General features: G+C 37.6%; 2 protein-coding genes across 4 annotated transcripts in view; one reads left to right on the top strand and one right to left on the bottom strand.

Annotated features, from left to right (window-relative positions):
* EPS15 (epidermal growth factor receptor pathway substrate 15) overlaps nt 1-14,188 on the bottom strand; it is a 160,066-nt gene that overhangs the window by 102,895 nt on the left and 42,983 nt on the right. For 2 of the 3 annotated variants that reach the window (XM_007978767.3, XM_007978770.3), the window contains exons 3-6: nt 10,067-10,156; nt 8,902-8,949; nt 5,667-5,762; nt 2,138-2,203 (exon numbers count right to left, since the gene is read on the bottom strand). In XM_007978767.3, the coding sequence (XP_007976958.1) occupies nt 2,138-2,203; nt 5,667-5,762; nt 8,902-8,949; nt 10,067-10,156 (300 nt within the window). The remainder of the gene's footprint in view (nt 1-2,137; nt 2,204-5,666; nt 5,763-8,901; nt 8,950-10,066; nt 10,157-14,188) is intronic. The other variant, XM_007978769.3, reaches the window with a different exon arrangement.
* Nucleotides 564-1,461, top strand: LOC103224824 (small ubiquitin-related modifier 1-like). Its single transcript, XM_073007302.1, has 2 exons — nt 564-964; nt 1,413-1,461. The coding sequence occupies exon 1, from the start codon at nt 659-661 to the stop codon at nt 962-964; it is 306 nt and encodes a 101-aa protein (XP_072863403.1). The 5' UTR covers nt 564-658; the 3' UTR covers nt 1,413-1,461.

The raw sequence follows: 14,188 nt of genomic DNA, 5'->3' as shown, positions 1-14,188 counted from the left end.
CAGGCGCCTGCCACCATGCCCAGCTAATTTTCTTGTACTTTTAGCAGAGACGGGGTTTCACTACGTTGGCCAGGCTAGTCTTGAACTCCTGACCTCATGATCTGCCCACCTCAGTCTCCCAAAGTGCTGGGATTACAGGCGTGAGCCACAAATAAATTTTTAAAAATAAAATAATTACTACAGGAATAAACATCAAGATTTCTCCATTTTTCCCACAGCAATATTTCTTTTTCTTGTCAATAACAAGATATCTCCTAAAATTTTAAGTTATTTGAAAAACATGAAAAACTATTCTTCATTATTTGCCCAGTCAAGGCCATATTCCCACACTTTTAAAACTTAGTGCACAGTCAACAGCATACAAAGACATACAAAAAAAAATGGTTTTCAAAAAAACTGTACACATTTATCAAAGTTCATTTGATCTGCTATAGTATAAGCATTTTCAGATTACAAGTTTTAAAAATCTAGTACGATATGATTTGGCTCTGAAAAATTATAATGCAAAATACCTATTTCTAAAAAGATTTCATAAAGAATTGTTGGTTCACGGTGTTGTGCTGTGGGGAAGGAAGACGGATTTGTAAACCCCAGAGCGAGGTTCTGCCTACCCAAGGCCGCTGCTGTGCGGAGACCCCCGGGTGAAGCTACCGTCATCATGTCTGACCAGGAGGCAAAACCTTCAACTGAGGACTTGGGAGATAAGAAGGAACGTGAATATATTAAACTCAAAGTCATTGGACAGGATAGCAGTGAGATTCACTTCAAAGTGAAAATGACAACACATCTCAAGAAACTCTTAGAATCATATTGTCAAAGACAGGGCATTCCAATGAATTCAATCAGGTATCTCTTTGAGGGTCAGAGAATTGCTGATAATCATACTCCAAAAGAACTGGGAATGGAGGAAGAAGATGTGATTGAAGTTTATCAGGAACAAACGGGGGGTCATTCAACAGTTTAGATATTCTTTTTATTTTTTTCTTTTCCCTCAATCCTTTTTTATTTTTAAAAATAGTTCTTTTGTAACATGGTGTTCAAAACGGAATTGAAAACTGGCACCCCATCTCTTTGAAACATCTGGTAATTTGAATTATAGTGCTCATTATTCATTATTGTTTGTTTCCATTGTGCTGATTTTGGGTGGTCAAGCCTCAGTCCCCTTCATATTACCCTCTCCTTTTTAAAAATTACGTGTGCACAGAGAGGCCACCTTTTTCAGGACATTGCATTTTCAGGCTTGTGGTGATAAATAAGATCGACCAATGCAAGTGTTCATAACGACTTTCCAATTGGCCCTGATGTTCTAGCATGTGATTGCTTCACTCCTGGACTGTGACTTTCAGTGGGAGATTGAAGTTTTTCAGAGAACTGAACTGTGGAAAAATGATCTTTCCTTAACTTGAAGCTACTTTTAAAATTTGAGGGTCTGGACCAAAGAAGAGGAATATCAGGTTGAAGTCAAGATGACAGACAAGGTGAGAGTAATGACTAACTCCAAAGATGGCTTCACTGAAGAAAAGGCATTTTAAGATTTTTTTTAAATCTTGTCAGAAGATCCCAGAAAAGTTCTAATTTTCATTAGCAATTAATAAACCTATACATGCAGAAATGAATACAACAGAACACTGCTCTTTTTGATTTTATTTGTACTTTTTGGCCTGGGATATGGGTTTTAAATGGACATTGTCTGTACCAGCTTCATTAAAGTAAACAATATTTGTAAAAATCATACTAATGCTTATTTTATTTTAATTGTACAGAAATAAGAAAAAATGCCTAAAAAAAAAGAATTGTTTTAGAGTCATATAGAAAATACATAGTTAACCAGAATTTTCAAGTAAGAAATAATACCAGTGGGGTAAACTATCTTTTAATCAAATATTTTAGTTAATATAGGATTATGACATCACCATTTTTCTTTACATTATAACACATACACGATTAGATCAATACTGTCACAAAACAACTGACAGAGCCGAAAGATTCCTCAGAAACACTAGTAACATCATCTCCCCTACCTTTCCTTAAACATATATATGAAAGTCTAATGCAGATAGCAATATATTTCAGAGGTAGACAGAGAGTAGATAGGAAGCAGTAAAGGGGTGAGAGAACAGTTACAAAGTTTACTTACTTTTACAGCCCATGGGAGCTCAGCTGCAGAGGTTCCACTGATTAGCAAAGGACTACTGGTATCATGCTACAGAGGAAAGCAAAGCACAAGAAGAACTGAAATTCTCACATCAAGAAGCAATGAATAAAAAATGGTTTTTGGATTTAAATATATTCATACAAAATGCTAGATCTCAATGCACATAGGACACTATTTTACATTTACCAGACCATCTAAGTAACAATGAAACAAAGTGATTATAATACCGTATTTTTACTCTACCTTTTCTGGTGTTCCTTTTGTTTTGTTTTTGAGATGGAGTCTTGCTGTCACCCAGGCTGGAGTGCAGTGGCGCGATTTCGGCTCACTGCAACCTCCGTCTCCCGCGTTCAAGCAATTCTCCTGCCTCAGCCTCCGAGTAGCTGGGATTACAGGAATGCACCACCACACCCGGCTAATTTTTGTAGTTTTAGTTGAGATGGGGTTTCACCATGTTGGCCAGGCTGGTCTTGAACTCCTGACCTCAGGTGATCCACCTGCCTCAGCCTCCCAAAGTGCTGAGATTACAGGTGTGAGCCACCGTGCCCAGCCCCTTTTCTGTTTAAATACATAAATACCATCATGTTACAATTGCCTACAGTATTCAGTACAGTGTGGTATTCAGTGCTGTGTTAGTTCCTAGGCTAGGAGCAGCAGGCTATATATCATGTAGCCCAGGTAAGCTGTAGGCTATACTATCTAGGTTTGTACACTCTGATGTTTGCACAATGATGAAAGTGCCTAATGATGCATTTCTCAGAATGTATCCCTGTTGTTAAGCCATGCATGACTATAATGCAGGTAGGCAACAAATCCCTAAATTAACCTTCTGACTACATGCCTAAACATAAAAGTGGAGAAATTCTCTAACCTTAGTAGAATTAAATTCTTAGTATGCAGACCAAAAACTTCTAAAATGTTGAGTTTAAAAACAAGCAACTAGTTACTGGGAGGATCACTTGAGCCCAGGAGTTCAAGATAACAGTGAGCTATGATCGCAGCACCATATTCCAGCCTGGGCAACAGAATGAGGCCATCTCTTAAAATTTAAAAAAACAAAAAACAAGCAAGAGGAGCCATAAAATACCTGGGGAAAAAAAGGAGTGAGGTGGGGAGAACTAGGCATACTAGATTTAAAAAACATGTCACCAAATGTGATAATTAAAACAATGTAACATCAGCATATGGTACGGGTAAATAGATAACAGGTAAGAACAAAAAATATCCAGTAAGCAATCAAAATACGTATGACAATTTAGCACACAATTGAGGTGGCATTTCAAAGGGAATGAAGAGACAGGAAGTGAAGGATGGATTATTTAATAAACTGTATTGACTATACTTTCTGTAGGGTAGCCATCCTGAAAAAATATAAAATTGAATCTAGGCTAGATGTGGTGGCTCACATCTGTAATCCCAGAACTTTGGGAGGCCAAGGTGGGCAGATCACCTGAGGTCAGGAGTTCAAGACCAGCCTGACCAACATGGTGAAACACCATCTCTACCAAAAAAAAAAAAAAATTAGCCAGATGTGGTGGTGGGTGCTTGTAAACCCAGCTACTCAGGAGGCTAAGGCAGGAGAATCGCTTGAACCCAGGAGGTGGAGACTGCAGAGAGCCGAGATTGCACTACTACACTCCAGCCTGGGTGACAAGAGCGAAACTGTCTCAAAAAACAAAACAAAAAAAACAAAACAAAAACAAATAGAATATGCACTCACATCCTACATCAATACTAACTTAAATGTAAAAAATAAAAAATAAAAATTTTTAACCTGTACACAAAAGACAATAAGAAGCCAGGCTCAGTAGTACATGTCAATTGTCCCAGCTATTTGAGAGGCTAAGGCAGAAGTACCACTTGTGCCCAGGAATTCAAGGTTAGCTTGGGCAACATAGCAAGATCCTGTTTCTTAAAAAAAAAAAAAAAAAGACAAATGACATAATAGGAAAAAAAGACTTGCAACTCATACAGACAAAGAGTTAATGTCCTAATAATTAAACAGGCCCTAGAATTCAATAAGTAAAAGAGCAACAACCAAGAAAAATGGGCAAAAGGTATAAACAGACATTCACATAAAGGCAATGTAAACATAAGAAAAGTTTATAAGAAAGCAATTATTAGCACAAGAAAAGCTATTCAACCTCACTCCATAAAACCAAAAGGATAAATTTAAAATTACATACTATCTGTCACTTATCAAACTGACAAAGATCTAAAAGTTTAACCAAAGTATGCCAGCCAAAGTGTACAGCAATAGGTACTCAAACAATTGCTGGAGGGAGGGTGAACTACTGAAAGCAAGTTGACAAAATACATAGAAATTACAAAGGCAAAAACTTTTGAACAGCATTTCTACTTTTGGGAATTAACACATATAAATACATTCCTGCACATGCAAAATAACATATGTCCAAGGTTATTATTCACTGCAGCATTTTTTTAATAATGAAAGATTCAAAATAACCTAAAAGTCTATCAATAGAAAGTTAATCATAAACACAAGCAAAGAAATACTACACAGCTATAAAAAACAAAGTGGAAGCTTCTATGTAATTATATATAAATACCTCTAAAACTTAATAAGCTACTTATAAAAGGTATAGAATTATGTGTATAGCAGGAGTCCCCAAATCCCTGGGCCACAAACTGGTACCCGTCCATGGCCTGTTAGGAACTGAGCTGTACAGCAGCAGGTGAGCAGCTGGCGGGCAAGCATTATGGCCTGAGCTCCAACTCCTGTCAGATCAGCAGCAGCATTAGATTCTCACAGGAGCACAAACCCTATTGTGAACTGTGCATGTGAGGGATCTAGGTCGCACGCTACTTATAAGAATCTAATGCCTGATGATGTGGAACAGTTTCATTCTGAAACCATCCATCCCTCCCAGGTCCATGGAAAAATTGTCTTCCATGAAACAGGTCCCGGGTGCAAAAAAGGTTGGGGACCATTAATATATAGCATGCTACAATTAACGTAAAATAAGAAAATAAGTATTTATGTTTCTTTTCTTTTTTTTTTTAAGACAGTGTCTTGAGCCATCAACCAGGCTGGAGAGCGACAGTGTGATCATGGCTCACTGCAGCCTTGAACTCCCAGACTCAAATGACCCTCCCATCTCAGCCTCCCAAGTAGCTGGGACCAGACGTGCACACCAACACACTCGGATAAATTTTAGATTTTTTTGTAGAGATGGGGTCTCACTTTGTTTCCCAGCTAGTCTTGAACTCCTGGGCTCAAGTGATCCTCCCACTTCTGCCTCCCAAAGTGTTGGGATTACAGGCCTGAGCCACCTCACCCAGCCTATATTTTTTTACATATACATATAATAACTCTGAAAGGATACACAAGAAATTAACTAAAAACAGCAGTAGCCAATAGGGGAAAAAAAGTCAAGTAGCTGAGTAAAATGGCCTAAGGGAAAATTCCTTTTAATATATTACTTTTAATTCTCAAATAACGTGGTGTCATAAAAATTAAATACAATTTAAATCTAAAAGCATTTCTTACAAATCTTGGTGGAGGAACAGCCAGGTTCAAACTACTTAGTGAAACTTCCAATCCATTCTGGGCACATGCTACAAGACGCAAAGCAACAAAGAATTCCTAAGAAAGAAAAGTATGAATGTTAAGAGCATTCTCCCTCTACCTACCTACCTACCTGCACACATACTTACAATCTAAAAATATAAAACAATTCTTAATTACTACAGAGGTCTTATGTAGCAACAAGTAGCATATTTGCTTCAAAAATATCTTGCAGAAAAATCCCATTACAAAGATGTTCCTAATATTTATGAATCATTATTAATAATATAAATGGGAAAATACATACAGATAGTGGAAACCATATAGAATACTAATGTTTTAAATAATACTTAGGGCCAGGCACAGTGGCTCACACCTGTAGCAAGCTCAGCACTTTGGGAGGCCGAGGTGGGCAGATCACTTGAGGTCAGGAGTACGAGACCAGCCTGGCCAACCCGGAGAAACCCCGTCTCTACTAAAAACACAAAAATTAGCCAGGTGTGGTGGCATGCACCAGTAGACCCAGCTACTCAGGAGGCTGAGGCAGGAGAATCACTTGAACCTGGAAGGCAGAGGTTGCGGTGAGCCGAGATCGCACCACTGCACTCCCATCTGGGTGACAGAGCGAGACTCTGTTTCAAAAAAAACAGACGAACCAAAAAAATACAAATAATATTTAATGATATTAAGAGATGTATTTTATCATTTAAATGAGAAAAAAAGAATTAGAGAAGAAGCCCAGAAGAAAATAATACCTAAAATGTTATGAAAAGTCATCTCTGGATTGTGAGATTATAAATTTTGAAACTGGGATAGTAATTCAAATGACTTAATCACTGTGATTCCAGAAAAACTACAGAAAATAACTGTGCAACATCAAAAAAAATTATGTAACAGTTTAACTTCAAAATACTTATAAATCTCTCCCACAAGTCCTTGGATTTTTAGCAGTTTAAGTCTTAGTCCAAAACTTAATAAATAAATGCAAAGAAGCTGAAGCAACTGGTTTTCAGCTGTTCTGAGTTAGTGTCTGGGAATAGACATGACAACAAAAGTCTTTACTCCAGTTACAATTTGTCCAACCTGTCAGTACCCTAGTATAGTTGCGAATGTAATCAACCCTTCCTACTTTTCTCAAATCCCATACTCTCCCCTACACCCTTCACACCCAATTCATAACCCTTTCTTACCACCTTGCAGATTGTCTGCTTTATACAATCCCTTGCCTTCACTCAGTTCTTGAAAAAATGCTATTTCAAGATATCCCCTTTTCTTCTCATTCATTCCACAACCTTCTGCGCAATCTGACTTCAACTCCTATGATTAGCTAGAAAAACTACCGCCTATGTCACAAATAATTTCCCAGCTACCAAACAGCCCTAAAACAAACAAACAAACAAAAGCCTCATCCTGATTATCCTCTCTGCAGCCTGGGAAAGTATCCTCCTGGAAGCTCTCCTCCACCAAACAGCTTCACAAATCCCTCCCAGGTCTCTTCTGACCTTTCAAGTCTCTTCTGTTGGAGCCAATGTCTTCTCTAACTGCTGGTATTCTAAGTATTCTAACACGACCCTCTTTCTTTTCTCACTCTATGTGAGATTCAATTACTCTTAAGTAATCAAGTCTATTACCACAGTATGGATGGGCTATGAAGTGAAATAATTTTCCATTAAATTCTAGTTCTGCTACGTATAGTTGTGAGGCCATGGGCAAGCTAAAACCCTTCCATAAAAGGGGGGCTAATACCTACCTTGCAATGTATTATGAGCAACAAAATAAAAACCATGCTGCAGGAGGAAAGTGCCTAGTGTCATTTTTGTCACATGGAAATTCATTAAGTATTGGTTTCTTTTCTTTCATTCATATGCTAACTTAAAAATCTGTGCCAGGCAGGTGGCTCATACCTGTAATCCCAGCCCTTTGGGAGGCCAAGGTAGGTGGATCACTTGAGGTCAGGAGTTTAAGACCTGCCTGGCCAATATAGTGAAACCCCATCTCTACTAAAAATACAAAACAATTAGCCGGGTGCGGAGGCATATGCCTGTAATCCCCGCTACTCAGGAGGCTGAGATGGGAGAATCACTTGAATCCTGGAGGCAGAGGTTGCAGTGAGCCAAGATCACGCCACTGTACTCCAGCCTGGGTGACAGAGCAAGGCTCTGTCTCAAAAAAAAAAAAAAAACAAAACACTATGCCTCTAATGGAAGTTCAAAGTTTAACTGCAGACTCATAAATCCAGCCACCTGGAAGTAATAAGGCAACTCAAACTCAATATCCAAACTCCAAGAATTATAAGTAAAAAATTTATTTCACTGTAAAACCTTAAGACAGTGACCACATCTATCATGTTAACCTCTATATTTCTAAAGCCTGGTTCATCATAGGTACTCAACAAATATTTGCTGACTGAGTACATGGCACCTAGGTGGGCCCATACGAATTTTGTTTTCCTATGCCTCCAATATACCAAGTAGCCCTTCTACACAGAGACTCGAATGGGGACTACAATCTAGCCCTGAAATCTTAATTAAAAGACTGGATATTCTGACCCTCTCATCAAATTTCTCCAATATCTGGCTTTGATCCTGCTTCAGCTATGCTGGGGGTGGGGAGGAGGCCTAACTTTGAGTAGTGGCACTGAGCAAACTTGGAATTCAATGCTTATACAACTTTGAAATCCATCCCCAACAATCAGAACTTCAGAGTACACTGATGGTATTCAACACCCTTGGACATAACCACTTTTATGTATTCTGGTCAAGAATTTACTTCTGGTTTATAAACCATTTTTTGGTTTATATATCAGGGGTAAGACCTAGACAAGAATACTCACATCTCACATGTGACTAACCAAGAGCTTCCTTTCAAATCTTCAAATCTACTAGACAATACCATCTTAACATTTACTTAATAACATTTACTTTTACTTATAACACTATGTAACTAGGAAAATTAATTAAAGAGCAAAGTCTCTCTGAAAGACAGAAAAATAAACTGCAGGAGAACAATGTCACCAAACTAACACTAACTATTAAGACTTCTATTAACATCTAGTGACTGGAAATACTTTCATTGTTACACACTTGCCCCAGGCAAAACCCTAATGCTGGTAAAAACCAATTCTTAGCTTCAAAATACAAAAAACCCCTGCTGGCTATTTTTTATTTTGAATCACTCAAAAAAAAAAAAAAAAATCATATGAATATCTGAAACTTACTTGTTTGTTCAGGATACCTTTGCCATCTGTGTCGGCTAAATCCCAAATCTGAAATTTAGGGGGAAAATATCAATGTATATTTTAAAAGTCATCTGAATGATAAATGAAATCTCTGCTATTTACAACCTCATGCTCTCTAGTAATCAGATCCAAGAATCATAGAATTAAGAGTAGAAAGAAATCTTAAAGATTATTTAGTGCAAGCTTGTCCAACTTGCAGCCCACAGGCCACATGCAGCCCAAGACAGCTTTGAACGTGGCCCAACACAAATTCATAAACTTTCTTTAATAAATTAAGAGGGTTTTTAAACGACTTTTTGTTGTTGTTGTTGCTCATCAGCTATTATTAGTGTTAATGTATTTTATGTGTGGCCCAAGACACTTCTTCTTTCAATGTGGCCCAGGGAAGCCAAAAGATTGGGCACCCCTGATTTAGTGCAACCCTTCACAAAGATACTACGGCCCAATAAGAGTAAGTGACTTGGCTCAAGAACATTTAAGTCACCAGGGAAAGAAGTGAAACCTAAGTTCTAACTTCCAGTCACATGCCTTTTTCACTAATCCAAGTTCTAACTCTGACACCAATGCTCTTTCTACTAGAATGTACATACTATTCTTGATTTTCGATCCTTAAGATATTTTCTATGTACAAGTTGAGATGATTAATGTTTATTTGTGGATAATTAAATTATTAATAGTGATTATTTTTCAGGATTTTGAATATATATCAATATCATGTATAAGGAGTAGACAGGGGAGGGGCTTTCCATCTCTTTGTGCTCTTTTTAAAGCCTCTCATCCCCCACTCTATTTACCACACATTAAACAGAGACAGTTATAACAGAGGAAGTAGGGATAGAGCCAAGTTTGAGTGTGTGGCAAGATTCCCAGTCTTCACTGTTTCTCCCCAACAAATGTCCTTATTACTTCCTCATTTTATCCTATTAAAAAGTAGTTTGTTTCTAAAAATCTGAAAAACACCTTACTTTTCAAGAGGGTAAATCACTACGCTACAAATTCCCTTCATCCTATTATTAAAATGGTTTCTATGACTGGGTTCTAACTTCTAAATTTCTTGATGGTGTCTTTCTAAATTTGAATCCAGTTCATCTATACTACATATTCCTTACAAACTCATAATCTAGTTATAATGAACAAACACTACCTTTCCAAGTATCAAGTCTGGAAGCCCTGATTTTTTCAGGAAAGCAGCAGCATCAGAAGCAAACACCCTTCCAGTATTGCCTGTATCAACCTGAAAAGATACAAATCCATAAGTTGACAACAAAATACAAAGGCAAAATTATCACCATTTACCTGCCTTCCATCCCTGTGATTTGGGACCTGGCTTTTGCAAGAAAGGAACGAGAATCCTTTGACTACCATGGGTCAAAGAGTATGTGGAGAGACATATGAGTAGAGTACTATATAGACAGCACTAGAAATTTACAAAGTGTTTTTTTAATCATGCCCTACTATACGAATGAGAAAAGTGAAGCTCAGAGGATGTCAAAGCAAATTCGTGGAGTTGTAACATCAACACATATCTTCTATGGCTGTCATTTAAATTCCAATTAAATGGCACTAGGAAGAAAAGGTAAGCACTTCCTACAGAGGTCTTTTGACAAATAGGAATAGTTGCACATATTACACGTGCCTCTTCAAACATCTTTCAATAATCAACTTTCACTTTTATACCTACTCTTAGGAACTGCAGCACTTTAAAACAAATCAAAGCAACAGCAGCTCTAAAACCAGCAGTGATTCCATAACAAACTTGAAGAAACATTTTTAAAGCTGTTAAGTTCCTAAAACATATTAGGGAACATATCATTTTAACTAACCAGGGACTTTCCTTTAAGACAGAATGAGGTCACAAGAACAGAAAAAAACCGAAAAACAAAAAACAGGAAAAAAAAAAACCAAAACCTCATTTTTGTAAAGATTTCCTAAAGTTCCATTTGTAAAAATAAAAAGTACATTTTTAAAAGTCATGGGAAAGGTAACAGGATACTAGTATACTTGTGAGATATGTTTTTCCAGTTCAGTTAAAAGATTAAGTTTACTGTAAACATATACTGTACAAAGCATTCTGGACAGTCCAATCCTAGCAAAGAAGCAAAATGGAAAACCTTTCTTTCAAGTGGTAGAACATGGGAAAAATCAAGCACTCGGCAAAGAAGAAAAACATGGCCTAATCTTTCAAATCTGGAATAAGGGGAAGTAGAAGGGTTGGGAAACCTGCCTGTAGAATTCTCCAGAACTCCTTTTCTTTGCCTGCTTCCTGATCAGCATGGAAAACAAATATCCATACCCAACATAACCTATTAAATATAGAAGCATTCAGGGGAAACATCGTTCAAACTCTATGAAATAATTATGTATCGTATCCCAATAAAGAATTTTACTATATTCCATTCTTTTGGTTATCCTAATAATATAAACATTTAGTCTTTGTCATCTATAGGCAGTTTCTGAGATATTCTGATGCTTGCCTAAAGGCTCTGCCATAGGCAAGGCCAGAAGCTATAGGCCAGAAGCTGATATATCTTCAACAAAGAGTCTTAGAGCCTCATGAAAATGACTATACTTTTGATATAGTCTGAATTATTAGCATTTCAAAAAGTGGATTTTTGGATAAAGACTTCTCAGCTGACATCACACGACTTTCAGACCATATTGGTAGATGAAGTCAGGATTTCCAGGACTCTTTTCAGTCTGGAAGAAGATGTACTTCAGAAAAGCAGACTTCCAATCCAAGATTCAGCTGAACAAGAATTACACAGGACTGAATGAACTGTTGAGGAAAATTTAATTATGGTTATTTACTTGGAATACTGTTGGTATTATTATAATGTTCTATTTTTTAGTAGCTATGTACATAAGCCCTTTCTGAGACCCTCAACTTAGTAGCCTCTGCTTCTGTAAACCGAATGAAATAGTTTTCTTTTTTTTTTCTCTTATACTTTAAGTTCTAGGGTACATGTGCACAACGTGCAGGTTTGTTACGTATGTATACATGTGCCATGTTGGTGTGCTGCACCCATTAACTCATCCTTTACATTAGGTATATCTCCTAATGCTATCCCTCCCCCTGCCTCCACCCCACAACAGGCCCCAGTGTGTGATATTCCCCACCCTGTGTCCAAGTGTTCTCTTGCTCAATTCCCACCTATGAGTGAGAACATGCGGTGTTTGGTTTTCTGTTCTTGGAATAGATTGCTCAAAATGATGGTTTCCAGCTTCATCCACATCCCTACAAAGGACATGAACTCATCCCTTTTTATGGCTGCATGGTATTCCATGGTGTATATGTGCCACATTTTCTTAATCCAGTCTATCATTAATGGACATTGGGGTTAGTTCCAACTCTCTGCTACTGTGAATAGTGCCACAATAAACATACGTGTTCATGTGTCTTTATAGCAGCATGATATATAATCCTTTGGGTATATACCAAGTAATGGGATGGCTGGGTCAAATGGTGTTTCTAGTTCTAGATCCTCGAGGAATCGCCACACTGTCTTCCTCAATGGTTGAACTAGTTTACACTCCCACCAACAGTGTAAAAGTGTTCCTATTTCTCCACATTCTCTCCAGCACCTGTTGTTTCCTGAATTTTTAATGATCACCATTCTAACTGGTGTGAGATGGCAGCTCATTGTGGTTTTGATTTGCATTTCTCTAATGGCGAGTGATGATGAGCATTTTCTCACGTATCTGTTGGCTGCATAAATGTCTTCTTTTGAGAAGTGTCTGTTCATATCCTTCAACCACTTTTTGATGGAGTTATTTGGTTTTTTTCTTGTAAATTTGTTTGAGTTCTTTGTAGATTCTGGATATTAGCCCTTTGTCAGATGGATAAGATTGTAAAAATTTTCACCCATTCTGTAGGTTGCCTGTTCACCCTGACAGTAGTTTCTTTTGCTGTGCAGAAGCTCTTTAGTTTAATTAGATCCCATTTGTTTATTTTGGCTTTTGTTGCCATTGCTTTTGGTGTTTTAGTTATGAAGTTCTTGCCCTTGCCTATGTCCTGAATGGTATTGCCTAGGTTTTCTTCTAGGGTTTTTATGGTTTTAGGTCTAACATTTAAGTCTTTAATCCACGTTGAATTAATTTTTGTATAAGGTGTAAGGAAGGGATCCAGTTTCAGCTTTCTGCATATGGCTAGCCAGTTTTCCCAGCACCATTTAGTAAATAGGGAATCCTTTCCCCATTTCTTTTTGTCACATTTGTCAAAGATCAGATGGTTGTAGACGTGTGATATTATTTCTGAGGGCTCTGTTCTGTTCCATTGGTCTATATCTCTGTTTTGGTTACTGTAGCCTTGTAGTATAGTTTGAAGTCAGGTAGCATGATGCCTCCAGCTTTGTTCTTTGGCTTAGGACTGTCTTGGCAATGCGGGCTTTTTTTGGTTCCATATGACCTTTAAAGTAGTTTTTTCCAATTCTGTGAGGAAAGTCATTGGTAGCTTAATGGCGATGACATTGAATCTATAAATTACCTTGGGCAGTATGGCCATTTTCACGATATTGATTCTTCCTATCCATGAGTATGGAATGTTCCTCCATTTGTTTGTGTCCTCTTTTATTTCATTGAGCAGTGGTTTGTAGTTCTCCTTCAAGAGGTCCTTCACAACCCTTGTAAGTTGGATTCCTAGGTATTTCATTCTCTTTGAAGCAATTGTGAATGGGAGTTCACTCATGATTTGGCTCTCTGTTTGTCTGTTATTGGTGTATAAGAATGCTTGTGATTTTTGCACATTGATTTTATATCCTGAGACTTTGCTGAAGTTGCTCATCAACTTAAGGAGATTTTGGGCTGAGACGATGGGGTTTTCTAAGTATACAATCATGTTATCTGCAAACAGGGACAATTTAACTTCCTCTTTTCTTAATTGAATACCCTTTATTTCTTTCTCCTGCCTGACTGCCCTGGCCAGAACTTAGAAAACTATGTTGAATAGGAGTGGTGAGAGAGGGCATCCCTGTCTTGTGCCAGTTTTCAAAGGGAATGCTTCCAGTTTTTGCCCATTCAGTATGATATTGGCTGTGGGTTTGTCATAAATAGCTCTTATTATTTTGAGATACATCCCATCAATACCTAGTTTATTAAGAGTTTTTAGCATGAAGGGCTGTTGAATTTTGTCAAAGGCCTTTTCTGCATCTATTGAGATAATCATGTGGTTTTTGTCTTTGGTTCCGTTTACGTGATGGATTATGTTTATTGATTTGCGTATGTTGAACCAGCCTTGCATCCCAGGCATGAAGCCAACTTGTTCGTGGTG

Source organism: Chlorocebus sabaeus, chromosome 20, assembly GCF_047675955.1.
Source record: "Chlorocebus sabaeus isolate Y175 chromosome 20, mChlSab1.0.hap1, whole genome shotgun sequence".
Lineage (NCBI taxonomy): Eukaryota > Metazoa > Chordata > Mammalia > Primates > Cercopithecidae > Chlorocebus > Chlorocebus sabaeus.
The sequence above is the reverse complement of the archived record's forward strand: the minus strand, read 5'-3'. Positions and strand labels throughout refer to the sequence as shown.

Excerpts from the sequence above, each read along its gene's own strand:
- LOC103224824 (XM_073007302.1), top strand. The coding sequence starts at position 659 with ATGTCTGACCAGGAGGCAAAACCTTCAACTGAGGACTTGGGAGATAAG.